This window comes from Pelodiscus sinensis, chromosome 26, assembly GCF_049634645.1.
Source record: "Pelodiscus sinensis isolate JC-2024 chromosome 26, ASM4963464v1, whole genome shotgun sequence".
Lineage (NCBI taxonomy): Eukaryota > Metazoa > Chordata > Testudines > Trionychidae > Pelodiscus > Pelodiscus sinensis.
The window spans coordinates 3,810,012-3,826,281 of record NC_134736.1 but is presented as its reverse complement, the minus strand read 5'-3'; the positions used below and the strand labels follow the sequence as shown (position 1 = coordinate 3,826,281).

At 45.5% G+C, this 16,270-nt stretch overlaps 1 protein-coding gene across 9 annotated transcripts in view; it reads right to left on the bottom strand.

The window, feature by feature from the left end:
* The window catches only part of ZBTB16 (zinc finger and BTB domain containing 16), a 199,007-nt gene that overhangs the window by 106,107 nt on the left and 76,630 nt on the right, over nucleotides 1–16,270 (bottom strand). For all 9 annotated transcript variants that reach the window (XM_075909813.1, XM_075909809.1, XM_075909815.1 and 6 more), the window contains exon 3: nucleotides 4–101. In XM_075909813.1, the coding sequence (XP_075765928.1) occupies nucleotides 4–101 (98 nt within the window). The remainder of the gene's footprint in view (nucleotides 1–3; nucleotides 102–16,270) is intronic.

The following is a 16,270-nucleotide window of genomic DNA, read 5'->3' as shown; positions in this document are numbered from 1 at the left end:
TACCTGAGTGAGCCAGTAAGTGCATTCGGAGCCGCAAGCTATCCAAGAATCGTTTCCCACACAACTCACATCCATAAGTCTTCATACCACTGTGCAGCTTCCTAGAGAAAAACAGAGACGGATTAGCCCTCTTGCTTGTTTGGGGGAGGGGGAAGAGGGAAAGTTTATTTAAAATGTTAACACTGAGACCTTTTGAATATTTCATGAAATCTACACATTAGCCGTGAATTTTTTCATTAGCTCAGCAGGAACACAAATCAGACACACTCGCTCCCTACAAAGCCAGACAGCCACAGGGACAGATGGAAAAATGGGACTTCTACTGGCCAGCAGCAATAAGGAGGCTCAGCTGAATATTCAAACATCATGGCCTACTCTGCTAGAGAGGATGCTAAAATGGAAATAATTTCTTGGGTGTCCTTTGAGCAAAAGGAGGGTTGCTTCATCTGAGGAGTATGTGGAAGGTCTGCTTGAGTCTTCTTCCCAAAGCTCAATTTGCGTAAGTTCAGAAAGTTTCAAGTTCTGGTTAGGATGGCATTTGAGGAAGAAGGATGCTATGGAGTTTTGCTCTTCCTCTTTCCCCTAACTGGTTTGGTTACATGGCACCTATCCTACCGGTCTTTATCCAAACACAGAAACTCTACAAATCAACGCCAGTGACACCATGAATAAATTAAAGCTTAATGAGAAAGATTATTCGTGTGCAAATTTCTAGAGGAACTTCAAGTTTGTTTGGTAATAAAAGGATCAAAACGTTTACTAAGGCTGCCAAATTTCTAGTCACACAAAACCAAATGCCCTTGCCCCTTCCCTTCCCAGCCCACCCTGAGATACCACCTTGCTCCCACCCATTCCCTAAGGCCCTGTCCCCACCCCGTCCGTCCGTCTGCTGCTCACTCTTCCCACCCTCACTCACTTGCTCATTTTAATGAGGCTGGGGCAGGGTTCAAGAGGGGGTGAGGACTCTGGATGGGGGTATGAGTGCTCTGGGGAGGGACCAGGGATGAAAAGTTAGGGGCCTCTGAGAGGAGAGAGGGGGTCGGGATGTGGGAGGGGGTGAAAGTTCCGTCTAGGAGCATGGCCTCTGGGGTGAGTGGAGGGATGAGGGGTTTAGGCTACAGGAGGGGACTCAGGGCCTGGGGAAAGGGGCTGGAATGCAGGAGGGGGTGTGGGATGCCAGCTCCAGCAGAAGTCTGAGTATGGGCGGGCGGTGTTCAGGCGCTGGCAGCATTTACCTCGCAATGTGTGTGTGTGTGGGGGGGGGGTGGCTCCCCAGAGGCAGCAACATGTCCCGGCACAGGGGTGACTCTTCAGCATGCACACTGACCCGCCCCTCACCAGCACCGCCCCACAGCTCCCATTGACCATGATTCCTGGCCAACGGGAGCTGTGGAGCCAGCCCTCGGGGCAGGGCATGAGGCCCCCGTGGCCGCTCTTCACGCTTAGGAGCCAAGGGTCATGTTCCTGTTTCTCAGGAGCCATGCAGAGCCAGGTAGGAAGCCAGCAGGACCTACAACAATTGGGCTTCTAATGGGCCAGATGGCGGTGCTGACCAGAGCTAGCAAGATCCCTTTTCGACCAGGTGTTCCAGTCAAAAACTGGACACCTGGCAAATCTAACTCATCCCCTTCTAAAGCTCAGAGCTACAGCGCCACCCATCCCTACCCACACTTCGTGAAGGACATCCACTCGATCCTTTGGACTGAGGGGAAAGCGTCGCAGTACACACATCTGTGCTGTGTCTCCGTGCATCTCGCCCGCACGGGAGCAAGGGTAGCCATAGCCAAGCACTCACCAAAGCAGCCACGGCTCGGACGCAGATTAGAATCATGGCAGCTCTGGAAAGCAAGCTAACGCGGCTTGCTGCCGCAGTTCCACAAGCAGTGCCAGAGGGCAAGAGCGAGGTGGCCAGGGATGTGCTGAGAAGAGCTGGATGTGGGGAGTGCTGATAAACACACAGCCACGTCTCAACTCTTCTGGCTGAACGCTGCGCAAGCAGGGCACGCCACAAATCTCCTGGCTAAGGACCAAAGGGAAAAAAGAGCATGGCAAAGGATAAAACTCTCTCACTCATGCTTTGTCCCATCTGTCCAGCTCTTGGGAGAAAGTCCTGCAAGATTGCAATGGGACTGGTCCTGAGAGGAGCATCCTCAACTCCCATGATCTCAGTGGGAGCAAAGGGAGGGTGCGGAGTCTCTTGCAAGTTCCCACCCAGACCAAGGGCAGAGCTAGGTCTGTTCTCCCAGAATTGAAGCAGCAGATGCTCATTGCAGAGTTTCTATTTAGTGTTTTACCATTTGAATTTTGCTTAAAATGTAGTCAGCTGGGTTAGTGACGGGGGGCTCTGCACAAGGCTCTCATTTGCTCCTGGGGCAGCCTCCGCATAGGTGGGCATTCCAGAGGGAAAACCAAGGACTAGTGGGCGAATTAAAGCCCGTACTAAATTGAACCAAGCTTGCAGAGTCTGGGGAAGCGGGTCCAACACCAAGGTCGCAAAGAAAGCACGGCCTAGCTCAAAACCCAAACCCAAGCTGGTAGGATGTTCAATATTCATCAAGAAGCCACCCCGTTGACGAGCGCTCAGTACGTCCCTGTGCACTCTATGGGTGTGTCTAGACTACATGCCTCCATCGACAGAGGCATGTAGATTAGACAGATCGGCATAGGGAAATGAAGCCGCGATTAAAATAATCGCGGCTTCATTTAAATTTAAATGGCTGCCCCACTCTGCCAATCAGTTGTTTGTCGGCAGATCGGGGCAGTCTGGACGCGCCGTGGTCAACAAGGAAGACTTTGTCGATTGGCGGAAGTATGCCTCGTGAAACCAGGTTTACCTGCGCCGGTCGACAAAGGCTTCCTTGTCGACTGCGGCGTGTCCAGACTGCCCCAATCTGCTGACAAACAGCTGATCGGCAGAGCACAGCAGCCATTTAAATTTAAATGAAGCTGCGATTATTTTAATCACGGCTTCATTTCCCTTTTTCGAATAAACTAATCTCCATGCCTCCATCGACGGTGGCATGTAGTTTAGACATACCCTATCAGATTAAATAATGATGTGCAGAGCAGGACGGCAGCATGGCCTATGCCATAAAATCAGGTTATACTTCAATCCCAAGGGTTATGTCAAAACCACATGCTCTATGGTAGCAAGGGCATGTGACTATGCTAAGCTCAGAAGTCTATGGACAGTCATGACCCTGATAAGAGGATATAATATCCTAACAAACAGGACCCTCCTTTCCGCTAATCTCACACTGCCATAGCCAAAGAATTCTTTCAATCCGTTTTCTTTTGTTCACTCGCCACCTTCAAAATCCACACACATTGACGCTGCAAGGAAGAGATCCAAAGCTAACTCGCAATCATCTATTGTGGAGCCAACTCAACTCAAACATTAAACAGAAAACATCTTAAATGAACAATCTTCACTTGGATAATTTCACCGTGTCAGGGGTTGGAAAAATGTGTTGTTAGGGGACACGCAAGCTTTGTAGTTGACACAAGCACTAAAAGCTGCCAAACCAAGTTTGCTGCATTTTTCTAAGAGTGATGCATCCCTGTACTCGGATCCTTAAAAGAGTCGGTAACAAAAGCACCCGCAGCTTTCAAAGTAAGATTCTGTAACCAGAAGCCCTTTGCTCATGGTTTCAGAAGATGATCCAGTCAAACAACCTGCTCAACCTTTTGATCAGATTAATTATTTATCACCACTTTTTTATGTAGGGATGTAAAATGCCAGTTAAAAAGTCAGCTATGAGGTTAACCAAATGGTTAACCAGTTAACTGACCAAGCAGGATCCTAGGCCCGAGGCTGGGGCTGCCACCAGTGGCCTGCTGCCGTCGGCAACAGGAGACTCCCAGCTCTGAGGCTGGAGTTGCTGCCAGCTCCCAACTGCTCTGGGGAAGCCTGCCACCTATGGCAGGCCACGGGCTGCTCCAGGGCATCGGTTACCGATACCTGGTAAGTGGCCATCTTTCAAAATAGCCATTGTTTCTACAGAGCTGAAAAGGAAGATGGTGGCCAGTCTACCCTGTAAGCCAGGGCTACTCAACCTTGGAAGCCCTGGGGGCCACAATGATACTCTCAGCTCGTGCCGAGGGCTGCAACTTAAGTGTGGTTGCAGATATGTGCAAATAGCTTCTTTCCCACAATGCCCCAGCACTCCTGGCACTTCCTCCCTGGGGGCTAGAAACGCCGACACTCTGTACCTGTCTGTTCCAGCCAGCCTGTCCGCTTGCATCTTTCAATGCTCACTCTGCCGGGAGACACCCCACCATTGTAGGGTGTGTTCCCAGTGGAGGCCACATTCAAAGGATCCCATCCGCAGGCCGTGTGTTGAGCCCCGCGTCAACCCAAACTGCACCACAGGCCGCAAACAAACGGGCCGTGGGCTGCATGTGGCCCATGGGCCACATGTCGAGTAGCCCTGCTGCAAGCTGTCAGTTATGTGGCCTCAGGAGAAAATCTGAGGCTGCTCAGATGGTTAGGGGAGTGCTCACAACTACATTTTTGCTTCTACTGGTGGTGCACATTCACACATGCCTCAGTGCACCTAAAAATTAGTCCTCACATGAATGAAAAAAATCCACACCTATGCAGAAAAGATTAGAGGGAAGACTGATGGTGGCCCCTGACAACATCAGGTTTAAGGCTGAGACAACGCATCTTCACACCAGTCAAAATAACACAACCTCCCCCCCCTTTTTGTGTAGTGTTTAGGGTTGCTAGGTGTCCGGTATTTACCCGGACAGTCTGGTATTTTTGCCTCCTGTCTGGTAAAAAAAATTCAGAGAATACCGGACACCTGAGACATCCGGTATTTTCTGTATTTGTCCCCGGCCAGGAGGCAAAAATACCAGGCACCTGGTAACCCTACAAACACTCAGCGTGCGCCCCCCTCCTGCCCCTGAACCACCTCCCGGCCCTCTGGCCCCATGCTTACCTGGTTCCCCAAGGCTGCCGGCACAAAATGGCTGCCAACCAAAAGACCTAGGGCAAGCAATGCTTCCCCTGGGTTTTAGTGCTCAACTACTACCCTGTTCCTATCCCTGCACTCACTCTTAAAGGGGACATGCTGTTTTAATGGGGTTTTATTTTAATTTTTTTGTAGCTTAAGTCTTTGGAGTCCTTTTTTGTCCTCAACAACTTTGATCTCCCCCTCCCTTTTCTCCCCCCTTCAACAGAATTTTTTCCTCAGTGTTTTTTTTTCCTGGGGGTGGGGGCGAGGTGAAGGGGGTTCGGTATTTTTGTTTCAACCATTTGGCAACCCTAGTAGTGTTTATGTATGCAACTTATTAGCTTAAACAAAAATTGCCAGACAAACGTCACGTTAAAATGAGGACGTATCACTAATTGACAAGTAAAAACATTTACAGGGACATGGAGATTCAACCACATTTTCCATTTTTGTTAATTGTTTTGCTTTCCCAGACCTTAACTCTACTCTACTCTCTAGTGGTAGGAGGAACAATTAAACATGGGGAAAAAAAATTAGTGTGTCTTTAAAAATTAGCCATCTAACCTAGGACCATTCAACATCATTATGAGCTGATCATTGCTGTACAATTACCACATGGGGTTACTACCAGGCAATTCTACTAACGTTGGGTGCTGGGGAAGGAAGATCCATGAATCTTAGCCTTCCTTACAGCCCATATATAGAGGGGGACAAACGACGAATACTGAAAGTATGGCAAGTCTTCACGGCAAACCAACCATTGTTGCAAACTGCCCCCCGCCCTCGGACCCTCCCCCACTCACCAAAACCTCCTCCACCCAAAGAACTATTCCATCCTGCCATGTCTCAGGCCCCCAGCTGTATGAGATTCTATCAAGCTCCCCATGCACAGCTAGCGGTAAGTAAGCACGTAGGCATGCACAGTGCAAATGCTACTTTCAGGGGAACGCCTAAAGACAGCCTAGGCTCAGACTGCCATGAGCTTGAAACAAAGATATCATGTTCAATTTAGATCTCTCCCAAGGAGGACACAAACCCTGCACACACAAATGCACACTCTTGCATGCATCGCAAGTTGTCACTCTGCCGAGTAGCACTCCACTGGTCAAACATCCATTTGAATCAATCAGACTGAATTAAGGGGTGCCCCATGGTCCTTAATGCCGTTCACTTATACTCAGTGACTTCAGTGCCACACAATGGGGTCCCGGCAGGCTTAATCATAGAACCGTAGAACTGGAAGAGACCTCAGAAGGTCATCAAGTCCAGCCCCCTGCTCTAGGCAGGACCAATTCCAACTAAATCAACCCAGCCAGGGCTTTGTCAAGCCGAGACTTAAACACCTCTAGGGCTTACTGCCGCCTTTCCCGACACAGCTCTGGACTGGGTTATAGAAACCTGCGTTCAGCTCCCAGCTGAGTAGGGTTGCTGGTACTGACCTCACATGTGCTGCTTTGAGATCTACAGCGAAAAAGCACCATGCGAGAGCTAGAGGTTACAGTATACCTTAGAGTCAGGGCTACTCTACACACAGCCCATAGGCCACCTGCGGCCCATTTGTGGTTTACGCAGGGCTCAACATGCAGCCCGTGGGTGGGAGCCAAATAGAAAAAAGCAGTCAATATAATGGTCTTCTGTTGATATGTGTTTTAGTAGTTAAATTCCTGGTCTGTCATAGCTCATTAAAAGTGCTGTCCTATAGGTGGAAATCGGGTAAATTTCGCATTTTATTAATATCAGCAGGACTGACTTAAATGGGGCCTGTGTGTTGTGTAGTCTTGCCTTAATCTTTGTATTCATGTCCGTCAGTGTGAAAGAATCAATTTGCATATATATTTGCATGCACATGAAACCACACTTAGGTCACAGCCCTCGGCATGTGCTGTGAGTATCATTGTGGCCCCTGGGCCCTCCAAGGTTGAGTAGCACTGCCCTAAAAAGACACATTAGTTGCCAACACAAACAAGAGAACCTTAACTGCGGAAGAAAGGGGAAATTTTTCCCTCAATGTTCCAAACAACCCACTTCGCTTAAAACAAATAAACAAACAAAAAAAACAACAACGGTTTTTTTGGTCAACAAAAACTCTCTCTCTCTCTGACCCCTAGACTGGAACGTCAAGATAGGATGGAGCTGAACACAGGGTGCCTGGACACAACAGAAGCATTAACTGGATCAGAGATACCAACATGTAAGCCAGGTCCAAGGGAGCAAGGTTGGTTGGGACAACGTGCGAGATGGGATAGTGCATGTGTCTATGGGAGTATAGTGAGCAAGAGAGAGAACAGCAGTGAACACACGTCATTAGCATCTGGAGCCACAAACCAGCCACACACCTTTCCTGCTCAGTAAAAGACGTGTGACGCACCAACAGCTTTTTCTCCCCCCCTTTTTTTGTACAATTGCTTATGACATGGAGCTATTTGACCAGATATTAACGATCCTCTGGTTTTCTCAGATATTTACACTTGCGAGCCATAGAGCTCCATGATTAGTCATTAATAAGCATTATCAAAGGCGTTTACAGCATCGTTTACTTGTTTAATATAGCACTTGATGTTCTCCATAAAGTAAATAGAGCCATAAAAGGGGGAAGAAATTTCAGATTTTAAAGAATAAAAGCACAAGTCGTAATTAGACAACTTAAAGCATTAGAAAGAAAAAGAAAACTTTCCTAACCCTTTCACTGCCACAGAACCATTGCACGGTTTTATTCATCTGTGGTCATGCACGGTACGGATGTGGTGAGCAAGGCATGCCAGGAGAACATATTTTGTACACTGAACAGTACCCTCCTTTCAGTGATAAATGATTTGTCTGAGGGGTAGCTCTGCACCGGGATTAGAACGCTGTGTTCCCAAAGTTTTTAAGACAGTTTGGACAATACCAATAGAAAAATACTTGAATGTGAGGGATCATGGGATTGCCAGAAAACCAGACACTTGCAGCCACGTTGCCTTGTGCTAGAGCTCTGTTAAACCTCCAACTTGCAGGTATGGGCCAAGTCAAGATCTCTCAGTAAACATCAAAGTTTGGAATGGGTTCCCTAGCGAAGTAGTGGAGTCTCCATCCCTAGAGGTGTTTAAGTCGTGGCTTGACAAAGCCCTGGCTGGGTTGATTTAGTTGAGATTGGTCCTGCCTTGAGCAGGGGGCTGGACTTGATGACCTTCTGAGGTCTCTTCCAGCTCTATGGTTCCATGATTCTATGATAAGGTGTTTCTAGACGTGTAGAGGAGTAGAGGGCTCCTTTTAGAGTCAGTACCGATGCCTGGGCACGGTACTAGTGGACACGGTACGGCTGAAGGGGAGGTCTTTGTCACGAGGCATAGTAATTAACTCTTGACCATGTGTGTTGTGCAAAGGCCCCTCTTAACTGAGTCAGGATGTTATCTAAGCTGGCTTTCAACTAGGGATGGGAATGGGTAACCGGTTCTCCAGTAAGCATCACCTTTACTGGGTGATTCTTACCGGTTAATGGTTAACTGGTGCCTGGGAGCAGCCCCCTAACCATGCACTGCCACAGGCAAAAGGCTGTTTCAGCCCTCTTGGGCCCATGCATGGGGCCAGAAGCCAGCAGCCCTGCATGGGGCCAGCAGCTGGGGGTTGCTTCAGCCAGGCCCCCACCCAGAATCCTGCTTAGTCATTTAACCGGTTCAACATTAGGTTAACCCAATGTTTGGCTGGTTATCTTATTAAATGGGATTTTGCATCCCTGCTTTCAACCAGGGTTACCGCTTGACACCTATTTTAAAGCCCACCCATGGTTTCCCTTGGCAGCAGTCTTCTTTAAATCTTCACAATCAATTATGCCACGCATGCGGTGAAAACCGCTGCTGTCTTCCATCTCCGATTGGGCTGCCCTTCATCATCCTATAGAAGTATCCCTTCGCAAACAACCTGATCCTCCAAGACCCTGCATGTCCTCACCCACGGTACAATCATTGGGGAATGAAAGAGCTGAGGGCTGTCTTTACCTGAGTGGACCAAGCTGACTGGACTGGTTTGGGGGTCTAGGCCAGAATCTAACCATCATGTTTCTCTCAATCATTTTTTGACCTCCCCCCATCCCAGTTTCTGAGTAGATACACTTGGCTTGTACGTTGGGCTGGATGTTAGTCAGGCTTTGGAGCAGAGCAATTCGTTCTGGTCCTTGTAAAATTCGTTCTGGTTCTTGTAACTGTAAAGCCAGACAATAGTAATTCGAAGCTAACCACAATCCCAGTAAAGTGTTTGCAGATAAGACTTCCCTCTCCCCCGGCCCCACCCCCGCCAGAAAAAGAGTGGTGAATAGGGTGTCAGAAACGACAAAAGAACACATTAATCTTACTAGTGCAGCAGCTCACACAGAAATCTACATGGCAATCAAACTTCAGCTTTGATATTTCCGGCCGTTATGTAACCTGCTCATTGTTTCAAAATGCTCGAGTTCTCACTAAGTAATTTATTTGAAATATCTTTATCGAGAAATTTCACCTGAGCACAAAAGTTTTTTCATTTGGTGTCTACTTATTGAACGATCTTATCGCGCGCAATCTTATACAGTCTCTTTCAACAAGGTCTTAAAAGCACTTTATCTTCTAGGTTCCTGGTAGCAAAATATGATTGAAATGTTCTATTTATGCTCACTGGATTAAGGAGATGTTGCAAAACTGCACAAAAACCTGGCAGATGTAAGCAAGGTATTACAGCCGCTCAGGCTGTTAAGATCTGAGAGAGGAGATCAATACATGTTCTTGCACTCTTACTGAAGTTGTACCTTTAAAAATGGGAGAGGGAAATATTAAGAACATTAAAATAGATCTCTCCTCACTGATATTGTCCAAATTCAAATATAAAAAGAGAGACTGAGTTTTATTATGGCAGCTTGATGCTTAAATTAAATTCCAACTATTCTGTTTGTCCCGAGATGTCCCTATAAGTAAATTAAAGTAAACAAAAGGATATTCTGGGATTAAAAGGAACAGCAATCTAGAAAGGTCTTTCTTTCCATACAATCATGCTATGCTTTTTTATATCGAACCACTAGTCAATACATACAGCATGCAAAGTTACTTTCCTGTGCAACATTAAATGTGCACATCTCAAAGTATACAATTTGTTGCTGCAATGGCAGAATAAGCAAAGGCCTTATAATAAATTCCTGCTAAAAGCCAAGATTAAGGGCACTATAATGTCTGAAAATCCAGCTTTTTTTTTTTTTTTTAAACCTGCAGGACATTATGCTACAGTGAGTAGTCTCAGCCTTGGACTATATCTAAAGAATGGCAAATGGCGGTAGACAATTGAATTTCCTCTTAGAAATGAGGTTTGCTTCAAAGGAGAGAAGAATGGAGGGAAATGGATACGGATTTTTCCCTAACACCTTATGCCCTCTACTCCAGGATTAAAGCTTCCATTTCACTCCCCCTTGATCATCAGGAAGGGGCAGCTAAAGATCTAAACCTCGATTGTTGTCACATGGACGTAATGCCCACAGAAGGGTTAATTTGGTTGAACGGGGCTTTGAGAAGTAGCGGAAAGATAATACCATGTGCTCAAAGTTCAGCCAGCCAATGAGAGTTTGTCCTGGTGACATCATTGTTCTAACCTGTCTTTTCATTGGCTGAGCATGCTGTGCCTTCACTGGTGTCCTGTTGGAGAGTCCTGAGGGATGATGTTTCTCTGGAAGGTTAAAGAAGCTTCTCTCTTCCAGTTCTTTGTAAACGTTTATTTTCCGGCCTCTCCACTGGATTCAATTATTAGTCCTTGAAATATTATAGCCCTCAGAGTTCATCCAAGTCCCAGAGGAACCGCATTTCTGAGAACCTCTAAGACAAGAGAACATCATGGCCTTTCCAGCCTTCTAATGTTCCCCGCCCTCTGTGCATGGCCTGCTGGGGACAATCGTTTTTTCTGTGTCAAGGGGTAACCATTTTATCAGTTCCGTACCTTCCAAAGCCGTCTAATGCATTTCAGAGTGTGTCAGTGCTACAGACTAGGTCTCTAACTCTCCACAGCAGGACACCCTGCTGCAGATGAGGAGGCCAGCCGCTAATGTACTTCTTCAGCCAATGCAATTCATTTACAGAGACTGTCAGGTAGCTTTCCCTCTGCCAGTGGGAAGGGTCCCATGTTGGCTTGGATTGGTCATACCCTCTAAGGGCTGGAGGCCTGCAAAGAAAAGCAAGGCGAGGAAAATGAGATTTCTCTTTTAGCACTGAGAGTTGGGGAAGTTGACCAATTCTGTCCTCCAATACTTGTAGGGCAACTTCTCATCATGGCAACTGCTTACAGACCATCATTAGGACATCTATGGAACCTCAGTCATTCTAAATCAGTGTTTGAGGCAACCTTTCTTTTTCCCCCTCAGCAAAAAATCCTTGGGCTACATCTACACTGGCATGATTTTGCGCAAATACTTTTAACGCAAGAGTTTTTGCATTAAAGCATTTGCGCAAGAGAGCGTCTACACTGGCATGTGCCTTTGCGCAAGGTATGTGTTTTTGTGCAAAAGCATCCGTGCCAGTGTAGACACTCTCTTGCACAAGAAAGCTCCAATGGCCGTTTTAGCCATCGGGCTTTCTTGCGCAAGAAATTAACATTGCCTGTCTACACTGGCCTCTTGCGCAAGTATTCTTGCACAAGAGGGCTTATCCCTGAGCGGGAGCATCAGAGTATTTGTGCAAGAAGCACTGATTTTATACATTAGAACGTCAGTGTTCTTGCGCAAGTACTCGCGACCAGTGTAGACAGGTGGCAAGATTTTGCGCAAAAGCATTCGCTTTTGCATAAAATCTTGCCAATGTAGACACAGCCTTGGTATTTTGCATAAAAAAATTGTTTGGTATTCCTTGGTCTTAAAAAGTTTAAGAAACACTGTTCTAAATGGCATGTACCATCTGGGGGTGGCGGGGAGGGAATGTGGAACAGGCCAAGTAAATAAAGTGAATCTGTTGGAAAAAGTCTCACCATCATAAGGCACCTGTCTTCATAGGAGAACATTTCAAAGAGTTTGGGGGAGGGGAGGTAAGAAAAGATATTCTCTTGAATTATGATGTATTAAAAATGCACATTTAAATACAAACCAGCTTGGAGCTAAAACTTTCAGGCCATCAGATATTATTCAAGCATGTTTTGGCTTTCTAAATAAACTTTTTTCAAATTCCAGTCTTCTTCAAAGTAAGGAAATGAAAAAAATTAACACACGACCTTGTTTATGGAGAGGAAACACAAAGCTTTGATTACGCGACTGTCTTTGTTGGAACGCCTAAGAGCCAGGAAGCGTACAGTACCTTGAGGAGCAGCTATAGATCACCCAAAGCTAAACTGTTGAAGGAAGAGCCCTTCCCTAAGAAAGAACCACAAAGACGGGTTTGCCAATGCGTTCCCCTATACTTACAAAAATGCAGCAATATTCCTTTCCAAACAGGCGTTGGAAAGAACAAACAAACAAAAGCTGGAATGGAAGTAGGCCCCTTACAAGCTGTAAGTAATTAAAAAGGCCTGTAAATGCCCTGCAAAAAGCACTTCAAAGAGACAGTAATTCCAGCAATGGCTAGTCAAGAGTGTGTGGTGTAAAAATTATGAGTTTTCCCAACAGGGTGCTTTGTGTGAAAAGGACAGGATTGGTGGCAAGCAATTCTGCACCGCTCAGGAGATTTTTATGTTCAGTTGCGTACAATGGGCATGTGCAGGCATTTATCAATATGTACTTTATCCACGTGTACACAGGAACAGCGCATGGAGAGGGGAAATAAACTACCAAAGGCAAAGCCTTTCTTCATGATGGGCTTTGTTCCAGCTACATGGCAGCGAATTCACTGTATCTAGGCTCCTGCCTAATACACAAGCTAGTCCACAGAGTCAGTACTGGTCACAATCTGACTACTGCGGGAGCTGGGGAAGAGAAATCCAAAAGCTCTTTGGATTCAGCAAGCACCCAAGTCGCACTGTAAACTTATGCAAGCGACACAAGAGACGTGGTGAACGGCCGCATGCATTTTTGCATTGGTTATTTCATACAATCTGTTTGCATTATGGCCTTACCGATTTTTTTAAATTTTTTCCTACGGGAATCATTTTTATATTGCTCAGCCTTCATTCTGTTATTTCCCAGTCACATAATAGATAAACCTTTATCCTTCCAATAATTTCTCACTCTGCCCCTCTAAGAGGGAAGATGGGATAAGTGTACAGTCCTAATATGTAAAAATCCCAAAGAGCAAGCAGCTTAATTCTGCCATAAACAAATCCCCATTCTGTTCAGTTTACAATCCTACTCTAACTCTGCCTGCTTAAAAACATACATAAAAATGTCTTTTACTATATTTATTTAATGAGTTTTCATTCCCCGGCTCAGCCTACCTTCCCTTCTTTAAATGAGGGGGACAAAAGCATGCCTCTTAACAGAAGTAATAAACTAAACCAGGGTAACCTTCCCAAGCTGACTGCAACTTTGTAGGAAGCCCTCTCCACCCCCAATATGCCTCCCTCGCCCCCAGTAATCCCTACCATTCCCAACAAGATGTATGGATTTTGGACATTTGATTACTTTTAAGTATATATTTTCCCCTGAAATAGACTGAATACAATGGTTAGGAAATTTGACAGAAAGCTATTCTGAGCCATTTATTGCCTTAATACGCACCTTTGTCCAACAGGCAGTTTTGACAAGAGCGATAAATTCCAAATTTATGTCAACAGAGCATATGTTGAACACCTCATTTCTGAGCTAAAGCGGCATGCTGCCCCATAAATCACAGTTCTGTTTGAAATGAAAGTAGATTACAGGCCTGTGTTATTGAGCAGTTAGAGCTATAGTCATATAAATCAGAACTTTTAACTCTAGGCGATCCGTTGTGCAATTAACTAAAGGGTACTTTGTCATTTCAAGGCTTGTGCACAGACTTGGCAGAGCGCACAGCTACTGAGGAAAGGCAAAAAAAGTTATTGGCAACTAACAGCTTGAACACCACAGAGTTTTGCTAAATACCTGTTGAACCAGTTAGTGCTAAGAACGAACGACCAAATAGAACACCCAAACGTTTGCTACAGAAATTTGATGTCATAGAAACCAAACCATACAAACTGTCATTTTTCAGTGCACGTCTCATTTTATGTTCTTTACAATGTCAAGCAGCATTATTTGAACTCAATAAATAAGGATAACTAGACCTTCACAACAAGGTCAACCACTCCCAATACTCAACAGAACAGAAAGTAGCCTTACAATGCACTCTCTCAATATAGCACCTTTCATCAAACAGGTATTTAGGGCTAATGGTTAAGTCTCTTCGTTATTTAGATATTAGTTGGTGTAGCAACGGCGTCCGACAGTTTGAAGAGAGTTCTGTTACATTCAGCACTAGCCTTTCTACCGTGCCAACCACCGACGCAGCCACATCACAGGACAGATCAGTACTAGAAACCCTCTTCCTGCTTCCCTGCTTCATGGTGTTAATGAAATGCCTGTTGCAACACTTGGAGCCAATAAAGAACTTTGATGGGCAATACCAAGACTGGCTGACTAAATCTGACTTCTCAAGATTGAGCCTGCTTTTAAGTTTTTGCCTCCATTTTCCCCCCTTCCAAACTGGTTACACCTGACATAAAAAGTATTGAATATTGTCCACTTAAAGCAGCTTGACAACATCCCTAGCATTCTGACTTCTCAAGACACAATGTTGGTTTAGCATGGTGGGAGAGTTGCACTGATCTATTAGACTTCAGCATGAGAAGGCAAACCTGCATAGAAACTCTTTATAACTAAACAATTCCAACCTGTGGAACGTCTTGCCTGAGGAGGTTGTGAAGGTCAGGACTAACAGGGTTCGAAGAAGAGCTAGATAAATGCAGAGGTGAGTTCCATCAATGGCTATTAGACAGGATGGGTAGGAATGGTGTCCCTAGCCTCTGTTTGTCTGGAAACAGTTGACAAGAGAGGCATCACGTGCTGATTACCTGTTATGTTCCCTCCCTCTGGGACATCTGGCATTGGCCACTGTCAGCTAGATGGACCTTTGGTCTGACTCAGTATGACCGTTGTTATGCGCCACAAGGGAATGCTACTTCCTACCACTATAAAAAGGCATTTCCATACACAACGGAAAAATTGGTAAACTCACAGTGCAAGTCAATGGAAGTTGGGCACCAATCCGCCTTGAAGAGTTATTCAACATGTGGCAGGTTTGTGATGCAAGCCATAGAAGCAACTAGTACGATCTAATCATTTGTGTGTCTCATAAGAAGACACAATTACTGGAATCCAACATTTGACTTCAGGCCAAAACTAAAGTAAAGTGGGTCAAATAAGACTAGCCTCAAGATATTTCTCAAGGATAACTACACAAGTGGGGCAAGAGAGGTCAAACAGCACCAGGAGAGGAATGGCGTTAAATGTATTGGACATAACCCAAGAGAAAACCGAGGTGATAATTCACACAACTTGTCACTTTCATCCACGTCTCCAGGTCTTCTTTCTGGGAGATGGTCACCTGTGGGCAGCAGCTGGTCTTTATCGCTCTTTTCACATTGCATGTGAACAATGAAGTGATTTCCATTAATTTATAAACCATGGTTTTCTTTTATAGCCTGGCCCATCATTAAAGATCTTCTCACTGAATAAATTACTAAACCAGACTTTGTCTAAAACATAAAATGTATTCGATATGGAAGAAAAGCAGCAAAAGGCACCGTTAGCATGTCTGGGCTCCAGACCCATTATTGCATGCAAACAGAACCAGGACAAGGAATTGATAGTGCTGGCCAGAACACCATACCCAAATACTGCATTTTCTGAGGAAAGGGTACAACACATTTATGTCAATCATCCAAGTGTCAAATTTCTTGTATAATGCTTTCCACATACATCTCAGTAGAGACCACTTCTTCACTCGCAGCAGAAACTACCCTTAGAAAATAAGAATGGCCAGACTGGGTCAGACCAAAGGTCCATCTAGGCCCAGTCTTCTGACAGTGGCCAATGCCAAGTGTCCCAGAGGGAGTGAACAGAACAGAGACTCAAGTGAGCCATCCCCGGTCACCCATTCCCAGCTTCTAACAGAGGCTTGAGACACCATTCCTACCCCGCTTGACTATTAGCCATTGATGGACCTATCTTCCATAAATTTATGTCGTTCTTTTTTGAAACTTGTTAAAGTCCTGGTTTTCATAACATCCTCTAGCAAGGAGTTCCACAGGTTGACTGTGTGTTGTGGGAAGAAATACTTCCTTTTGTTTATTTTCAACCTGCTACTTACTAATTTCATCTGGTAACCCTTTGACAGAAAAGAACTTCAGTTGCTTTCCATAACACACAATTTCATTAATAC